Source organism: Nomascus leucogenys, chromosome 15 (genome assembly GCF_006542625.1).
Source record: "Nomascus leucogenys isolate Asia chromosome 15, Asia_NLE_v1, whole genome shotgun sequence".
Lineage (NCBI taxonomy): Eukaryota > Metazoa > Chordata > Mammalia > Primates > Hylobatidae > Nomascus > Nomascus leucogenys.
The window spans coordinates 108,213,615-108,233,173 of record NC_044395.1 but is presented as its reverse complement, the minus strand read 5'-3'; the positions used below and the strand labels follow the sequence as shown (position 1 = coordinate 108,233,173).

Sequence of the window (19,559 nt, the reverse complement as noted above, 5' to 3'; positions counted from 1 at the left end):
CGCCTCGGGGGATTTAGATCCAGGTGAGGAGGTGAGAAAGTGGAATTTCCAACTCTTAGAAATGAAGACCCAGGAGCGTGGGTCGCTGCCCGTCCTTACCCTCGCTGGCGCCTGGGCCAGTACCGTGGTCGCAAAACCCAGCATGGATTTCATCTTGGGGATGCTGTGGCTCCAGTTCTGACACTCAAGAAACGACGGACAGAGAGGAGAATGAGGACCACCTGCGAAAAGAGCTCGAGAGGGAAGCAGAGACGTGGTGGGGTGTGCACCTGCCGCAGTGGCAGCAAACGCGGAGGACAAGAGAAGTGGGTGAGTGCCCGAGGCTGCCAGAGGATCTAGGTGGGCCGGGAGGCTGAGTGCAGCCCCGAAGCCCATCGCTGCGTTTCCTCGGTGTCCACGATAAACGAGAGGGCTCATTCCCTGTAGGAGAAGTGAGCTGAAAACACTTTCCCTCAAGATCTCCCTCGTTTTCCTCAAGGCAGTCGTGGCGTTGAGAACGCGTCACAGCTCCTTTACTGGCTGGGGCACTGGGGAGCACAGGTACCCTTGAGTTTTGCTACAGACGAGTGGTATTGGTGGCTTCCGAGGAAACGACAGAGAAACCACCTATTTCCAATCCCTACTGTTCGTGAGGGAGTGTTGAACCGGGAAGAGAGACCACCCTCCTGCTTAAGCACCTTTGTTACAGATAGGAAGTGTTCTTTGCCTTTGTTTTAGTTTTTCAAGCTTGGAATACAACTTATGAAAAACAAGAAGGGTAAGGCAGTCCCAGTATATTTTAAACTTCAGATGGTTTTCAGACGTACTATCTTGTTTTTATGGAAGTCACGGTGTCCAGATTTCAACCTACCTAGCAGAGTGAAGCTCTACAAGTCTAATATCTTGGCTTTCTTCCACATCAGCAAGCCTCTGAAATTCAGGTTTCTTTCTGGACAGTATCACCTACACTTTTGCAGTGGGCTCCTATATTGCCTACATCCAACTCGTGGAAGCATGAACAGTGCAAAAGCCAAGGTTACCACATAAAAAAAGATCCTTACATGAGACATGTGGAAATAAAGCAGCAGCTGAGTGTGTGTAGAGGAAGAGACAAACGTGAAAATGTAGAAAGTGGATAGAGATTTTTTTCCAAGGAGGAAGAGGAATGGTCTGCTCACAACAAGGAACACTCTGCTTAGTGCTGCAAAGATACTTTTATTACATCTCATGCATACACTGGATTTTAACAACCAGAACATGGTGTAATTGGTGGGGGCTTGAGAGACAGCAGTCACTCCCAACCCTGAGGGTGAGTCCCCACCCTGAGGGTGAAGAGAAAATGATTACAGTCTCTGCCATAGGGCTTAGAATCGTCCAAACCTGGGTTTCAAATTGAAAGGCCCAAATAGCTGAGAGGGCTCCAGGTATTTCAGCTCAAAACAGTCTCCTGGTTCAAGAGAACTCCTGTGAGGTCTTCCACAGGAAATCAGTCTGTTGTGTGTGACTGAAAAGTTACCTAAAATATGAAGGAGTCAAAGAAATGGTAAATCCAACCCTACCCCTGACGTAAGGCGAATACAAACCTCTCTGGCTTTCCTAAGTTTGAGTTTTTGATTGAGAATAGGCAGAGAATCCCAGGAACAACTCTTCCTCCTCAGCAGGTGCCTGACCCTGGGACCTCCTGAAACTTCTAGAGCAGTGCTTTGCAAACTTTAGCATCAGAGTCACTTGAGGGCTTATTCAAACACGGGAGCCTGAGCCCCATACTCAGCAGTTCTGATTCAACAGACATAAGGTTGGGCCTGAAATTTATTATTCTGCTTGCAGCACCCTAATCTCCCACCCCTTGCTCTCCTGTGCAGTGTCCACTGTGGCTAACATGCCACCGATTGCCTGGAGAGAACCAATGGATACAAGGAAATTAAAGAAGAAAAAGTATGAAACAAAAAGAAAATACATGGCATGTGTGTATTAACCTTCCTCCGAAAAATGTATCTCAAAACAAACATATGATTGGTCTGGAGGCACACACACAGCCAGTCCTCAGCTAAGCAGGTTTCACTGACAGTATCCCTCCTGGATGCTGGTTATAGATATCTTCACTGGACAAAAGAATCAAGTAAGGGCCCGTCAGCCTCATAGAGTGTATCTATCATGCCAGCCTGATAGGCTGGTGGACTAGGAATGAACAACATACTTTCTTGCCTCTCAAAGACACTTTAATTCAACAGGAAGTAAGTACAGAAAGAACAGCAGTTTTGAAACCATACACCATTGGAATCCCTAAAAGGTATCTTGAGTGCATAGGATTTCTTGGGAGTTTGTTGTGGGAAGTCAGGGACACCACCAAATGGAAGGACCAGCTGGAGCTGTGGCAGAGAAACATAAATTGTCAAGATTTTATTTTAATATGGACATTTATCAATTCCCAAATAATACTTTCATAATTTATTATACCTGTAATCCCTTAATCCTGTTATCTTCATATGCTGAGGATGTACATCACCTCAGGACCACTGTGATAACTGTGTTAACTATAAAGATTGACTGTAAAACATATGTGTTTGAACAATATGAAATGAGTGCACCTTGAAAAAGAACAGAATAACAGCGATTTTTAGGGAAGAAGGGAAGACAACCATAAGGTCTGACTGCCTGCGGGGTTGGGCAAAAAGAACCATATTTTTCTTCTTGCAGAGAGCCTACAAATAGACTTGCAAGTAGGGAAGATATCGCTAAATTCTTTTCCTAGCAAGGAATATTGATATTAATACTCTGGGAAAGGAATGCATTCCTGGGGGGGAAGTCTATAAACAGCCGTTCTGGGAATGTCTGTCCTATGTGGTTGAGATAAGGACTGAGATGCCCTGGTCTCCTGCAGTACCCTCAGGCTTACTAGGATTGGGAAACTCTACCCTATTAAATTTGTGGTCAGACCGGTTCTCTGCTCTCAAATCCTGTTTTCTGTTAAGATGTTTATCAAGACAATACGTGCACTGCTGAACACAGACCCTTATCAGAAGTTCTGCCTTTTGCCCTTTGTCCTGTTTCCTCAGAAGCATGTGAACTTTGTTATGCTTTTTGCCCTTTGAAGCATGTGATCTTCGTACCTACCTACACCCTGTTCGTACACCCCCTCCCCTTTTGAAATCCTTAATAAAAACTTGCTGGTTTTGAGGCTAGGGTGGGCATCACAGTCCTACCGATATGTGATGTCACCCCTGGTGGCCCAGCTGTAAAATTCCTCTCTTAGTACTCTTTCTCTTTCTTTCTCAGCTGGCTGACACTTATGGAAAACAGAAAAAACCTATGTTGAAGTATTGGGGTGGGTTCCCCCGATATTTTTTTCATTTTTTTTGATACAGGGTCTCGCTTTGTCGCCCAGGCTGGATGGTGTGCGGTGGTACAATCTCAGCTCACTACAACCTCTGCCTTTCATGCTCAAACCATCTTTCCACCTCAGCCTCCTGAGTAGCTGACACTACAGGCATGCACGACCACGCCCAACTATTTTTGTATTTTTTAGTAGAGATGAGGTTTTGCCATGTTTTCAGGCCAGTCTTGAACTCCTGAGCTGAAGCAATTCTCCCATCTTGGCCTCCCAAAGCACTGGGATTATGGGTGTGAGCCACTGCACCTGGCCTAATTTTAATTATTATATATTACATGCATCACTGAAAAATCATTAAAGGTTCTAAGGAAGAATACTTACATGAAATGAAATGTTTGCATGAATGTGTAAAAAAAGTAAGGTGAATATACTAACTGTTAAGCTATTTTTGTTAGTCTCATCTAACATTTCAGATAATGATTTTCCCTTTCACTAAAATCACTTTCACTTCTATATGACTACATAATTCTGATTTTTCCAGGTTATAAAAGTCTTGATTTCCATTTAATTAAATATGCTTTATCCTTTTATGATTCAACCCACTCCTCCATTCTCAAAATAATTTGGTAATTAGCAATACACTTTCCCCAGTTTCAGGAATTTGTCTCTTCCATTTCCCATCGCTGATACCGTAACTCTCTTCTCCTCTTGCTTTCTTTCCCTATTTGATTTCTGAAACACCCATCTCCACACCCCAAAAATATTTGTATAGTTTTCCTCCTTTCCATTGTCTTCCTTGGTTTACCTGGAGTAAGTCTCTTAATTAGCAAAAACTTCTTTGAACTTGCCTCTTTCTTAGAAGAAAGCACTATTCCTTTGACCTGCAAAATTTCAATTACTTGGGATTTACAGACATCTATCTGCAATACTGGTATTGTATTTCCTTCCAAGTATTTATTAAATATCCACTAGATGCCTTTGTCATAAAGACATGAGCTAAATTAAATATACACCTTTTTAATAATATATAACTTTAGAATTTTTAGGCATAAAAGTCTTGCTGATCTGCTGTATTAATTCTTCCTGCAGGCATGGTCAGTTTGCTCTGGAATGCTTACACTAGGGAGGCCCCTCACTAGCTGCCAGGCTGTGAACTTTCGAATATTCAAAGTAGCCTCTGGGTCGGGTGGGCGTGGTAGCTCACGCCTGTAATCCCAGTACTGTGGGAGGCCAAGGCAGGTGGCTCACTTGAGGTCAGGAGTTTGAGACCAGCCTGGCCAACATGGTGAAATCTCATCTCTACTAAAAATACAAAAATTAGCCAGGTGTGGTGGTTCATGCCTGTAATCCCAGCTACTCGGGAGGCTGAGGCAGGAGAATTGCTTGAACCCGGGAGGTGGAGGTTGCAGTGAGCCAAAATCATGCCACTGCACTCCAGCCTAGGAAACAGCGAGACTCCTCCTCAATAAAGTAGCCTCTGGCTCAGTAACTAGATTTCCCCTCTACGGCGTTTTAGGTATGTAGGAAATTATTGATTGTATACTTTTAAAATACACAAGAGAAAGTTATAGAAACCACCGTGTCAAGCACTGGGCAAGTACCATAGAAGATTTAAAAACAAGAGGAATGCAATGGCAATTAGGATTTATTAAACATTCTCTACTTATATACTGTCATAGCAGATTATATTATTAATAGTTATTCTTTTGAAGTCACACCTTAAGAATGGAAGAGGAAGCGAATAGTTCATAATAGAGCCTGAAGTTGTATTCTCAAAACCCAGAGGATGACCTTCTCACGCATTTGCTCTTCTCTATTAAGTGAGGCCTGGTGACCCCAACTGCTGAATCAATCCTATCATGTAGTTCCTACCAAAAACACCTGCTCCTTTGAAAATAAAGATCAATTACATGCCAATTTCTTTAATTTCAAAATTCACTCTCATCTCTACTGTATTTCTTAAGGTAGCAGTTTGACTCTCTTAAAATTTCCCCCTCACTTCTCACTTGTGAGAATGACCTTCTTCTTGTTCCACAATTTCCAATTATTATCCAGATTTATGTTACTACCTTTCTTTACACAGCTAAGAGATTCTTATGTTTTGGGAAAGTGGGTAGAGGTATGAAAATGAATAGATATCAACTTAAGACAGACATCTAAAGCTAAAGGAAAAAGAGAGTATGTGGTAAAGATGTAGAGAAGCGAGAGAGAGAAGTGGGAAATGCGGAGTGAGGTAGGGAGAGGACGGAATGTGTCTCAACATGAAAACACTGAGGATTATTTTGATGCCCTTTCTGTTCCTTACCTACTAACATCTCTGGTCCTATTACACTATTTCTTCATGATTTCCTCTCTGCTGCTGCTTTTCTAATTCATTAGTAAGAGATCCTCTTTACTAGTCCTGGTCCTCTAATCAGGATGGCCTAAATGTCCTGTTCCCTTAGGCTTTCCGTCTCTTTTTCAGCAGGTGTGCAAGACACAATTTAGGCATTTTTTTTCTCACCTGGTAGGAAGACTGATTTTGTTTGCTATGTTCCGGTATATAAAATGTGCCCTACTCACCAGCTACCAGGCTGTGCAACTTTTAACATTCAAATTCTAGCTTTTGACTCAAAAACTAGCCTTCCCTTATATAGTTTTCACACGTTTTTTACATTAAGAGTCTCTTCTATTTCACTTTCCATAGTTATTTCAGTATTAAACCTCAATAGAAAGTATAATGATAAAGTACAGAGACTAATTTTCCTATGTATCCCTAGACACACAAATTATTTTGTAACTTTTGCTCATGACTTCAAAACCTTGGAGAAAGAATCATCTACATGTAATGCCTACTTCATTACTAGACTGATGATATAAATTTAAATTAGCTACATTTATAGAAGGCAAAAAGTAAATCTGTCCAACTCTTATTTAGGGAAAGAAAATCTTATGCTATTCCCATCATTGCTTGCACTTACCTTATCAAAGTATTTCTTAGAATTGTAAAATAACAATGTTCACCGTGTTCAACTGTAAGAAAAAAATAGACCACATATATTTTCACTAAGCCCAGTCTTTTCAAAAAATATTTCACCGGAACTTGGGGGGTAAAAACAAGGAGGGGAAATGCAAAACAGCTTAGATCAATTTTTTTGACATTTAACACAAACATACTACTCAACGTAAGGGCATGACAGAGAAGTGTACTATATTATTGCCTTATTGTAGTTTAATCCTCAGAAATAGATACATAAACCTAACAAATGAGCTCTCCGGAAACAACTTTGAAATTCTGTAAGGGGAAACCATGTATTTTCTCATTATTGGTAAAAAAAATATATTTATTCTATCATACATTTAAAAAATTCAGTGGTGTAAGTGAAGGGAGAATCACTTTAGAAAAAATCTTAAGGTAACCAAAATGAAAAAGGGAGCCAAGAACTTTAAGGTTCTTTACTTTTATTTTTAAAGAATGTATCACAAATACGAATATTACTTGAGAGTAGAGGGGTAAACTACAAAAGAGAGATGGAAATCAATTTCTCCGTTTCCTGTTTTTAAGCAGTATGTAAGTTCTAAAGCCTCAGCTCAGCAACTGAAAGTTGCCTGGTCATAGCAGAGGGAGCTGGGAACAAGGTACAGGGGTCACTGGTGGGAAAATTGCCAATAAGGACAGTAACTTGAAACAATATCCTAAAAATTAAAGAACTGTACAAAATAAACCAGGGGCAGTGGTGTGTGCCTATAGTGACGTGATAAGGGAGGAGCATGACGTGGGAAGATCACTTTGAGCTCAGGAGTTTGAGGCCAGTTGGGCAACATAGCAAGACCTTGTCTCTTAAAAAAAAAAAAGAGTTCAAAGATAATAGCAACAAACATAAAACAATCATGTCTCAATTTTGGTTTCAGCTTACTGTAATGCAGAAGATTAAATAGATTAAACAAACACAATAAACCTATTGCCAAGGGGAAGGACTTCTGAGGTTTGGTGTTATAACTAAGATTTTATTGGTATTTAAAATTCCTTACTTAATGCTTAATAATTTAAGATAGCAAGTTAAGAAACAAAAAACTCCTTACAAAACTAGTAAAGAGGATCTCTTACTAATGAAATTTTTTTACTCTAAATATGCAATGTCAAAAAGTGCAACTTTTGCACTGACGAAAGGAGACTGTGAATGTTTTAACTGGGCTTATACATTTTTAAAATAATTCTTGAGGGTCCATGACCCATCTGACATTCCGATAAAAGTGACTGGCCTTCTCTCCAAAATGTTTGATTCCAGAAGGTTCATTAGATTCCCTGGGAGCAAACTTTGGGCCCAAGGTAAAGAACCCCTGAATTTTAGGTATGTTTTCAAATAAGAAAACAGAAATATACTTAATGATTAGGAAGGGATGCCAACCTGGGTGGTGCAAGTTGATTATCTCTTATTTGAAATGCTTGGGACCACAAGTGTTTTGATTTTTTTTGGAATTCTGGAATATCTGTGTTACACTTACTGGTTGAGCATCCTTAATCCAAAAATCCAAAATTCAAAATGCTCCAGTGAGCGTTTCCTTTGAGCGGCATGTCAGTGCTCAAAACATTTTAGATTTTGGAGCAATTCACATTTTGAATTTTCTCTTTAAGAATGTTCAACCTAGGTGGGGTGCGGTGGCTCACGCCTGTAATCCCAGCACTTTGGGAGGCTGAGGCGGGCGGATCATAAGGTCAGGAGTCTGAGACCAGCCTGGCCAATATGGTGAAGCCCTGTCTCTACTAAAAATACCAAAATTAGCCAGGTGTAGTGGTGTGCATCTATAGTCCCAGCTACTCAGGAGGCTGAGGCAGAAGTATTATTTGAACTCGGGAGGCAGAGGTTGCAGTGAGCTGAGATCATGCCACTGCACTCCAGCCTGGGTGACTGAGCGAGACTCCATCTCAAAAAAAAAAAAAAAATGTTCAACCTATACTACAACTTTAGGACTTAACACATACTTACCTGACTTAGTAGGATATAGGTTTGAAAAATATGAATATACTTAAGAGGAAAATGAGACTATAAGAACCTGAAATCAATACTGTCCTTGAAATCTAGGCTATATCAATACAGTATGCATACCATACTACTTACTATAAACACAAATTTTTAATCACAGTCTTGAGATCTTATAGAAAGTCATTCACTGAAGAAAACCTTACCTTCAGCAACACTCCAAGGATACTGCCTTCCTCTGACCCTTTTGCCATTAACTTCAATGATAGTATTACTACCCACCACAGCAAGAGGTAAACGGTGCTGTAAAACAAAGTATTCTTGTTCAAATACATCTCTGTAGTCCTCATAAATTCAAGAATAAAAAAGTTACATTACTCAACAGATTAGCCAAAAAAAACAATTTTGATAGAAACTTAGTTTCTGCATTAGTTTCTATAGGCCACTTAACAAATATTTAGTAAAATGACATCACATGATATTACTGACAAGGTAAACAATAAATAAAACTAAATTTTCTCTCTTTTTTTTTGAGATGGAGTCTCGCTCTGTCGCCCAGGCTGGAGTGCAGTGGCGCGATCTCAGCTCACTGCAAGCTCGCCTCCCAGGTTCACGCCATTCTCCCACCTCAGTCTCCCCAGCAGCTGGACTACAGGCAGACGCCGCCACGCCCGGCTAATTTTTTGTATTTTTGGTAGAGACGGGATTTCGCCGTGTTAGCCAGGATGGTCTCGATCTCTTGACCTCGTGATCCGCCTGCCTTGTCCTCCCAAAGTGCTGGGATTACAGGCATGTGCCACCGCGCCCTGCCAAATTTCCTCTTTAAAGTAAGAATATTCAAGAATATACTGGGCAAATTACTTACTAAATATCACTACAGAAAGTTGTCCCATACTTGGGAGGAAAAAGGTAAAAAATATATTAGCATTGGCTGGGCGCGGTGGCTCACGCCTGTAATCCCAGCACTTTGGGAGGCCGAGGTGGTGATAAAGTCAAGAGAGAACATTAAATTACTAAACATACAAAAAATAGCCGGCGTGGCGGGGGCCCTGTAGTCCCAGCTACTCGGAGGCTGAGGCAGGAGATGGCGTGACCGGAGCAGAGCTTACAGGAGCCGAGTGCACTCACTCCAGCTGGCGACAGAGCAAGACCACTCCAAAAAAAAAAATATATATATTGGTGTGTGTGTGTGTGTGTATATATATGTTATATATACACATATATATAGAAAAGCATTTGGGGATTAAAAAAAAGGAGGCTAATGACTAGCCTGCCTACTTAATCATGAACCAACTATAACAGTACCTAAAGCAGGGAATAGTATATTTGCTAAGCTCTAACCATGAATTTCAAATCCAGGTGACTGGATTTGTATTCATCCATGCATAGCCCTTCACAATTCTGTGGCTCCCGGAAATATATAACCAGCCATTTCATACAACTGCAGAAATTCTTCACTGGCGAGGTATAAGCATTTCATTATTCCAAGGTATTTGCCTACATAATGCCATTATTCAGTATACCATTTTTAGGGCCAAAGTACTTAGAAAACCATGATAAATTAAACTACAGAAAATTATTTTGTGTAAATTTTTGGTTGGTTTTTATTATTTTTAATTGAAACATAATTGTACATATTTGTGGGGTACAGTATGGTATTCTGATACCTGTATACAAATATGTAATGATCAAATTAGAGTAATTCACACATTTATCAACTCACACTTATTTTTCAGTATTGGGAACATTCATAATCCTCTCTTCTAGCTATTTGAAAATAGAGACTAAATTACTGTTAACTACAGCCACCCTACAATGCTACAGAATGCTAGAACTTATTCCTCCTATCTAGCTTTAATTTTGGTTGGCTTTTATAAAGACAAAAGAAATATATTTTTGTCTGGCACCGTGATTAAAACATAACAGAAGGAATTCTCTCCTTTCCTTTCTCATCACTTATTTTTTAGGAGGGAAAAAATTAAATAATATGAAAGCCAGTTAATTAAAAACAATTTGAAATAAGGATTGGGTTATTCACCTCAGTAGTTTATACAATTCCTTATTATATATACTAGCTAATCTTCAAAGTTAACTATAAAGTTGAATTCAACATTAAATCTCCCTAGGCATTTTATAAGCCAACTGCTTAAAACACTGATACTTTTGATCTTTCCTGTGGACGTTGTAGTATGTTTTTAAGGTCTCAGATTACTTTAGTGTATGTACAGGGATGAACCTACCTTTATCTTTTTAACAAGTTTATTTTCTTCTTCATCATCTGTTTCTGGAAATTCATATATTTTAATTTTATGTTCTTGGATTTCTTTCATTATGTAAAATGGAAGAAGCAGCCAAAGAGCACCATACGTAATTATGAATTAATAATTAGTACATTAGTCTTATGTTTATTACATGCTTCTTAGATTCCTATATGGCCCCTTGTTTCCAGATCCTTTACTGTTTTTTAATGATGCAAAATTATAACCTAAAATCAAAGTACTATGCTGGTCTTTTTTTTTTAAACTGTAAAGTTGATATATAAACACCAAATCCAATTACTTCAGAAGTGTTGAAGTCATATAGCTACCATATCAAAAGAGTTCCAAAAAAGATGTAAAACTCCAGAAAGGGATTTCTCGGGTTGATTTCCACAATAATGACTTTAGGTCATTTATTTACAATGACTGAGATTTTTTCTTTAGATATAAATCCCCAAGTGTCTTATTTAGTTGAATAAACAGGGCGAAACTCACCTAAAATTTTTAGTAGAATCTGGCAAAAGTAAAGTAAAACTAAGTACACCACTGCTCCCTGCACATTCATCAGAAAAATCCTTGCGTGTACATGTGATACACACAAACTGAGGAGCAACAGTTACAAGATTAGGGAAGGACACAGGGAGAAAACACACCCTAGAAATCAAGAATTAATAAGGAGAATGCAGAAAACTAAAGGAGAAAACTTAATAATAACATCAGGAAGGATCTAGTTCAAATTAAATTATCATGTCCAAAATCACTCCAAATTCTAAACAGAATATAGACATCCAAATAATTTCCAACTACCTGTCCTTCCTTGGGCCCATAACAAACCGATGGCGAATATACCTAAAACTAGCTTCCCTGCCTATGCTTCTTATATTTTGGTGCAATTTTCATGGCAAAGGTTCCCAGTAGCTATAAAAGGACCCTGAACAAATTGTGTTACATGGTTACTATACTAGATAGAAGCAAACAGAAATAAAATTGTCACTGAAAAAAAAATAGAACCACATATATTTTACAATTAGGGTATGTACCTACCTATATATATTAAAAAAAAAAACAAAATAAAACAGAATAAATGAGGTGAAAACACATGATGAGAAAAACGAATAATAGCAGCTGGCTCTAAAACCAGTGGTTTTAGTCAGAGGTTGTGTATTAAATGACCTGAGTACAACCACCAGAATATGACCAATTTGAAAGAAGAGGTCACTTCATATTCATCTTTTTTATTTTATCAGTAAAAATCCAAATTGAAATACATAATAAAAGAAGAGAAATGTATTACATGACAGTATTTGAAACTTAGCACATTACAAACTAAAAATGGAAATGGGTAAGTGTAAAACAGAAAAATGCTAGATACAGTAAAAATGTACTCAAACATTCTGAAAATTTATATGAATTTAGCATAACTTCAAAGCAAATTTTAACGGGCTTTTAATAACAGGTTTCAAGGTATTCTGAAATTCATATTGAAAAAGGTGAAAAACAAAATATTTTGTTACAACAGTACTATACGGACAATAGAGACAATTACAATCTATTTTTAAATATTATACAAAGTTGCTGTGGTTTAAACAATATACTACTGGCCAAAAATAAAGACTACTGGAAGAGAGAAAGGTTCCAGAATTGACCCTACATTTCATAAAATGTAATATATAATGAACCAAACACAATTAAATTAGAAATATGTGTGACTGTATAACTCAATATTACTGAGACAACTAGACATGAGTCTAGAGAAACAGTTTAGCGGTCTTCCAGCTAGCTCAGTCATACAGCATGAGACTCTTAATTTTAGGGTCATGGGTTTGAACAATAACTTAAACTATAAATATCCTATAAAGTGCACTGAAAACAAAAATAGGATATAAGCAGCAAAAGAAAAAACATAAAAAATACAGTGAAAATGAGAGAGAACTAAATACCCAGAATAAAAAGAACCCATATCAATAAATACGGGCAATACCAAGTACTACTGGTCAAAAAGACAAAGGATTTGAACAGGTGTTTACAAAACGGGGAAAAGAAAACTTTGTTTTTAAAATGTTCATCCTTTCTGGAAAATAAAAGGAAAAGATAAAGAAATGATTAGGTACCACTTCATTCCCTAAAGGTTTTCAAAATAAAAATAACAAACAATGCTGGCAAAGTCACAGTGAAACAGATGTATGCTTTATAAAATGAATTTGTTTTAGTGGGGAAGCACCATGACAAAATGGGGAGAGGGGGAGATAAAGACCCATAAAAATAATCACAGCCTTTGAAAGAATAATCCACTTCCTGGGAATTCATTTTAAGAAAATAATTCTAAAAAGTATGGGAAGAAATTGTCTGTGTGGGGGTGTTATTAAAGAACACTTAAGGTCGGGCGCGGTGGCTCAGGCCTGTAATCCCAGCACTTTGGGAGGCCAAGGCAGGTGGATCACGAGGTCAGGAGATCGAGAGCATCCTGGCTAACACGGTGAAACCTCATCTCTACTAAAAATACAAAAAATTAGCCGGGCATGGTGGCAGGTGCCTGTAAGTCCCAGCTACTTGGGAGGCTGAGGCAGGAGAATGGTGTGAACCCGGCAGGCAGAGCTTGCAGTGAGCCGAGATCACCCCCCTGCACTCCAACCTGGGCAACAGAGTGAGACTCCATCTCAAAAAAAGAAAAAAAAAAAACACTTAATCATATTTAAAAACTGACAAAGGATAAGGATACTATGATAATGGGTAAGAGCTTTGAGGGGAAAACTAAGGCAGAAGATTCAAGAGTTATTTTTAATACAGCATAAATGAAAATACAGTAAAGCAGTAAGAGGAATGGATTGCAACACATTATACTAAAAATAGTAAAAACTGCAAATTATGAGAATGGTATAAGAAACCTGAGTTAACACATCCTGCTCACCTGTTTTTTAAACTGTTGGCATTCCTCTGGTGTGAGTGTGTCTGCTTTGACAATAAGTGGGATGATATTCACTTTTTCATGCAAACGCTTCATAAACTCAATATCCAATGGTTTGTCTGAAATACACAGTATTTAATAAGACTGAATTGATCAGTTTGGGAGAACAAGATTCTTCACATCCCCAATTAGATTTCATTTATCTTCAATTGGTCAACTGACTCTCAAATCTTCATACACACCCCATATCTCACTGTTACGTTCCAGATTTGTGTTTACCCAGTGGATATGCTACCCGGGTGTTCCATGGGCTCCTTAAAATCAAAAGCTCATCTGAACCTCATTTTCTCTCTTCTATGCTTCCTATCTCAGTGAATGGGACTAGTCTACCCAATTACTCAAGTGTGAAACCTAGGATTCCTCCCCTCCTCTAATCCTCTTCCCATATATATAGTATGTGTATAGATGTATATATATATGTATGTATATCTCCATTTCCATTACTTTAGTCTAGGCCACCAAGACCTTTGGAATGAATAACTGTAATACAAACCATCCATACTGAAGTCAGAGTGGTCTTTCTAAATCCAAATCTTATTAAGTTATGCCCTGACCAAAAATCTTATTAAGACCAGATGCCTTAACTAGTATGGCCTATGAGGCTTGTGAAGACATAGATTCTCCAGCTGACCTCATCTCTTAGCATTCCTAGCTTTTCCTTTGCCTCCTACTTCCAATGTGCCAACCTTTTTGAACTTCTTACAATTCCTTGAAAGCACCATACTTTGACATCTGGCCACAGGCTACCACCTTGGCTGGAACACCCTCCATTATCATCCTGCTTCTCCTTGGCCTGGCTAATTCCTATTCATCCTCAAGACACTGGTTTATGATCCAATTTCCACTGGGAATCCTTCTCCAATTTAAGACTAGGCATATTTCTATGTGGTCACAACGCTTAATGTGCTGTACAGTAACTGCCTGCCTGCATACAGATGCTTCCTCACTAACTATGATTGCATTAACAATTTTTCAAATTTTTGATAGTGTGCAAGCAATACGCATTGAATAGAAACCATACAACCATTCTGTTTTTTACTTTCGGTATAGTATTCAATAAATTACATGAGATATTCAAAACATTATCACAAAATAGCCTTTATGTTAGATGATTTGTCCAACCGTAGGCTACGCTATAATGTTTAGTAGGCAAAGTGTATCAAACGTATCTTCAACTTACGATGGGTTAATGTAACCCTGTCCCAAGTCGAGGAGCATGTGTATTTGTTTCTCCCATCTTCTCACTGAAATACTCTTTGCAGCGAGGGCCTTGTCTCCTTCATCTGTATCCTCAGGACCTAGCATGGTATCTAACACTCGTGAAGGTGCCCAAATATTTGCTGAGAAGAAAGTAAGCTGCTGCGATTTTCCTTATGTCCTTTAGCAATTCTAAATGAGAACCAAAGTCCTCAAATCTAGAATACACTGTGGACTAAAATTTTATGTTTCACGAGAATAAATGAAGACACTGGAAATATTTTGAAAAGGACTACCATTCTAAAGTGGTATTCCTTAATTTTTATAAAAACATGAGAAAAATGAAATATAGGTCTCATTCTGTTATTAACTGTATTGACTAATACTAATAATTGAATTGACCGACATTTTAAAATGAAGAAAGAGAAACATATATATTAAAACTGGGGGGATCAGAGTCCTAAGACTAATAAGATAGTCCAGTCTTTTCACTAACAAAGATTACTGTATGTACTTCACTGTGGTAGTAAGGCTGACAGGCAGAAAGAGACAGTGAGGGGGAGAAAGCAAACATGGAGAATTAAGATAGTTGCCTATTCTAATTCTCCTTGTCTTAAATCCCTTGAAATTTGACACTGGCATTCAGAGAATAGGGAGCACAATGAAAAAGAGTGTGTGGATGGAATAACACTGATTATATTATCTGTAAACTGTGTTCTTGCCTCACTAGTGTTAACTAAACGAACCTATCCATTTCTATTTACTTTTTTGACAGGGTCTTGCTCTGTCACCCAGGCTGGAGTGCAGTGGTGCAGTCAAAGCTCACCATAGCCTCCAATTCTTCCACTTTCGACTCCTAAGTAGCTAGGACTACAGGAGTGTGCCTCCATGCCCAACTAATTTTTTTTTTTTAGTTTCACTCTTATTGCCCGGTCTGGAGTGCAGTGGCACAATCTTGGCTCACGGTAACCTCTGCCTCCCAAGTTCAAGCGATTCTCCTGCCTCAGCCCCCCAAGTAGCTGGGATTACAGGCATCCGCCACCACGCCCAGCTAATTTTTGTATTTTTAGTAGAGACAAGGTTTCACCAAGTTGGCCAGGCTGGTCTTGAACTCCTGACCTCGGGTGATCTCCCTGCCTCAGCCTTCCAAAGTGCTAAGATTAGAGGTGTGAGCCACTGCGCCCAGCTCCAACTAATTTTTTTATGTTTTGTAGAGACAGGATGTCAGTATGTTGCCTAGTCTGAGGCCTGAAGCAATCCTCCTGCCTTGGTCCCCAAAGTGCTGGGATCACAGGTGTAAGCCACTGCATCTGGCCTGAACCTATCCATCTTTGAAAAAAAAATTAAGTTTTGCTTCTTTTTATTAATCATTATATAAAACACTAAATAGAAATGCCATGAATTATTCAATCTCAGATTTCTAAATTATGGTTTTTCAATTTATACTCATGACTAATTTAAATTGCCACTGCTTTATTAAGCTATTATGTCAGATACAAGCCTGCTTATTAATCCAGTGACAAAAAAGTAGAGTTCAGTTAATCTAAAATTTTAATAAATCTTAAAGGCATTTAATATAAAGTATTAAAATCCAAATAACAAGATTTTCTATTTAAACGCAAATCAATACTTGCTGAATACTTATTATAATATCCCAACTTTTAAAGAGAAAGATATTTAAAAATAAACATGATAAGGAAATTAGAGAAGTCAACTTCTTAAATATAATCAAAGGGAAAAACAAACATTGAAGTCAGTTTAAAAATTAAACTGTAGGGAGAAAAGGTAAACCTTGTAAAAGTCTCATTAAATTTCAGAAGCCTACAAAACGTCAGCAACAAAAAACATTTAGTTCACATGTATATTACATTCTGGTTGAGTTTTTTTCTTCTTTCCATTTAGTTTTATATTGGCAGGTCTTTTCATCAACAAATTTAGTTTTTAAACCTTGTTTTTAAGCAATAGAAAATCCTTTATCATTTCTAGAAGATAAACCCACACTAGAGAGAAAAGACTATTTAACCTCAAAGTCTACAGCATAATAAACAACTACAGGGTAAATGATAAATTTTTTTGTATGTATGTATGTATGTATTTCTAAGGGAAAAAAATCCTGTATAAAACTCACTGGATGATATCAATTTTTCTAAAAGTGGTAATTAATACTTGAAGGATAAAACACTAATTTAAAATTCATGTACCAAGTCAGTTTTTTACTTTAATAATAGTTACAAAATAGGGAACAATGCGCATGAAGGAATAATAACTGAAATAATAAATTAGCCATGTATGCAGTTCATACTTTGTGGAGGGAGGTAGGAGGCACTGAAAGTACACGGTTGGACCAATTTAAAATTACTCTAAAAACAAATCTCTCTAAAAAGGGAACCTAGGGACTACCCAGACAAGATGGAAAGGCTCTGATTAATGTATTAGACTGCATGGAATTTCAGTCTGTAGTGAGCAGGGTATCTGGAACTCTATACATAAAATTCTGTGTCATATTCTTTTTTTTGAGGAGGAGGAGTTTCACTCTTGTTGCCCAGGCTGGAGTGCGATGGTGTGATCTCGGGTCACCGCAACCTCCGCCTCCCAGGTTCAAGCGATTGTCCTGACTCAGCCTCCCTAGTAGCTCGGATTACAGACATGGGCCACCATGGCCAGCCAATTTTGTATTTTTAGTAGACACGGGGTTTCTCCATGTTGGTCAGTCTGGTCTCAAACTCTCGACCTCAGGTGATCCGCCCGCCTCAGCCTCCCAAAGTGCTGGGATTACAGGCATGAGCCACCGTGCCCAGCCTCATATTCTTTCACTTAATCCACAATATCATGTACCAATGGGCAAAACTTTGCTCCATTTCTAAAAATAGTTAAAACTGAGAAATTATTCAAAGGTACATTTTATATATAAGATATAGCAATTTTAAACATCTTACCCCTTGTGACAAATAAGAAATGGTGCAAAGCCACTAGATATCATTTGAATATAAAAATTTTTTTCTTTTAAAAAAGCTCTCATTTCCCATGCAATTTTAAGAAATAAAATTTTCCCCAAAGGGATGGGAGGAATGTGATTTCATGAGAATTACTAAACTTGGAGAGAGTCCAGATCTAAAATAATAAAATTGGTTATAAGCTGACAAATTTTATTGACTTAACTGCAGGTTAAGATTTCACTCAGCTGGCTTTCAGGAAAAGGCCCTGACAAGTTAAATGAGAAAGATTTAAAAATATAAATTCAAGAAGCTACATAAATACTCATAAAGGTTATAGAGTGTGCTGTATTTTTTAGATTACCTTTTTTGAGCCTTTTAAGTCAGTTTAGTGATTTAAATATGTAAACTGAGAACACCGTTAAATGATAGACTGGATTAAGAATGTGGCACATATACACCATGGAATACTATGCAGCCATAAGAAAAGATGAGCTGATGTCCCTTGTAGGGACATGGATGAAGCTGGAAACCATCATTCTGAGCAAACTATCACAAGGACAGAAAACCAAACACCGCATGTTCTCACTCATAGGTGGGAATTGAACAATGAGAACACTTCGACAGAGGGTGGGGAACATCACACATCGGGGCCTGTCATGGGGTGCGGGGATGGGGGAGGGATAGCATTAGGAGAAATACCTAATGTAAATGAGAGTTAATGGGTGCAGCAAACCAACACCGCACAGTGTATACATATGTAACAAACCTGCACGTTGTGCACATGTACCCTAGAACTTAAAGTATAATAATAATAATAAAAACTGAAATTACCTCAACAACAGACAATGTGAAGTAGTTACAAACATGTACTATGCAATCCTGCCTGAAGGTGGGAGTCTTCAGTTATGTAATGGTCTAGGGCACAGTAAAAAGAATAAATAAATAAAAAAAGAGTATTAAACATAAAAGAAGAAACATTTTTACCCACTCCAATCTGACAGTGCAAACATGTAAGTATATAATTAAGGCTCCCTTATCCATCTAGAGTGATAATGGGCATTGACCCATCTACAAAAAAAAAAAAAAAGAGAGCGAGAAGCCAAAAATAGAAGAGAAAGGTATACTTGAAGGAATTGGTTTACACTACTACTGTAATGTGAGTGTTAGATAACTTAATGCTGTTTAGCCTGATGCTACTACAGTTCTTTCAGTGGAGATATGGTGGAGTTATAATTATCAGGTGGCTGAATTATGTATGCTGAGTTACTTACCCAAAGGAAAAGACTGAGGAAGAATAATTGGAAAAATCTGCAGTTGTCAATGACACATATATGTACTCAAAATAAAGGGGAAGTACAAAGAACAAAAAATGGGAGTACAGGCTAACTATAACAGAACAATCACATCAGATTAATGTCTAGATTCTTAGGTCTTATGCCCTAATAAACAAAAAGTTAGTAATGACAATATGATACCTAAACAACATGTCTATGACAGCTAAGGTGAAACAGAAGCCAAATAGATTTATTGTAGAAAGAAATGGCACAAGAAAACACTGGCATGCAAGTGCTTTTGATAACCATCTCTTACGAGACTTATAATAAATAGCGTCTTTGATTCTGAGTAGGTCTAACTGGTATGGCTACTTCTCTTCATTTGGTCGTTCAATTAATAGCAGAGTGGTCAACATGAAAGCTAAATTTGCCACACTGAGACCTCAAACCATGGTGGCAACACTGTTTATTTCCACGAAGTAGGGAAAATCCTTATGAATAAAGAACTAAGGAGTAAAATCACTTAGCTTATATAGGACTTAAAAAACGCTTTTCAACTAAGACATTTCTACATGAAATTTGGTACTTCATAATGGGTATAGCTGTATGTACTTCACAAACTTAAAGATTACTAAAATATGCACATACAGGTAACAGT

The 19,559-nt window shown here is 38.0% G+C and overlaps 1 protein-coding gene across 13 annotated transcripts in view; it reads right to left on the bottom strand.

Annotated features, from left to right (window-relative positions):
* Positions 1 to 19,356, bottom strand: part of LOC115830381 (septin-7-like) — a 35,525-nt gene extending 16,169 nt beyond the window's left edge. For 2 of the 13 annotated variants that reach the window (XM_030829322.1, XM_030829321.1), the window contains exons 1-4: positions 18,459 to 19,356; positions 13,438 to 13,553; positions 8,478 to 8,574; positions 6,271 to 6,322 (exon numbers count right to left, since the gene is read on the bottom strand). In XM_030829322.1, coding sequence (XP_030685182.1) covers positions 6,271 to 6,322; positions 8,478 to 8,574; positions 13,438 to 13,530 — 242 coding nt within the window. In that variant the 5' untranslated portion in view covers positions 13,531 to 13,553; positions 18,459 to 19,356. Of the gene's footprint in view, positions 1 to 1,483; positions 1,873 to 2,325; positions 2,349 to 6,270; positions 6,323 to 6,734; positions 7,130 to 8,477; positions 8,575 to 11,411; positions 12,601 to 13,437; positions 13,554 to 18,458 lie in introns of those variants that run through there. The other 11 variants (XM_030829325.1, XM_030829323.1, XM_030829324.1 and 8 more) reach the window with 11 other exon arrangements.
* Between the last annotated feature and the right edge of the window lie 203 nt (positions 19,357 to 19,559).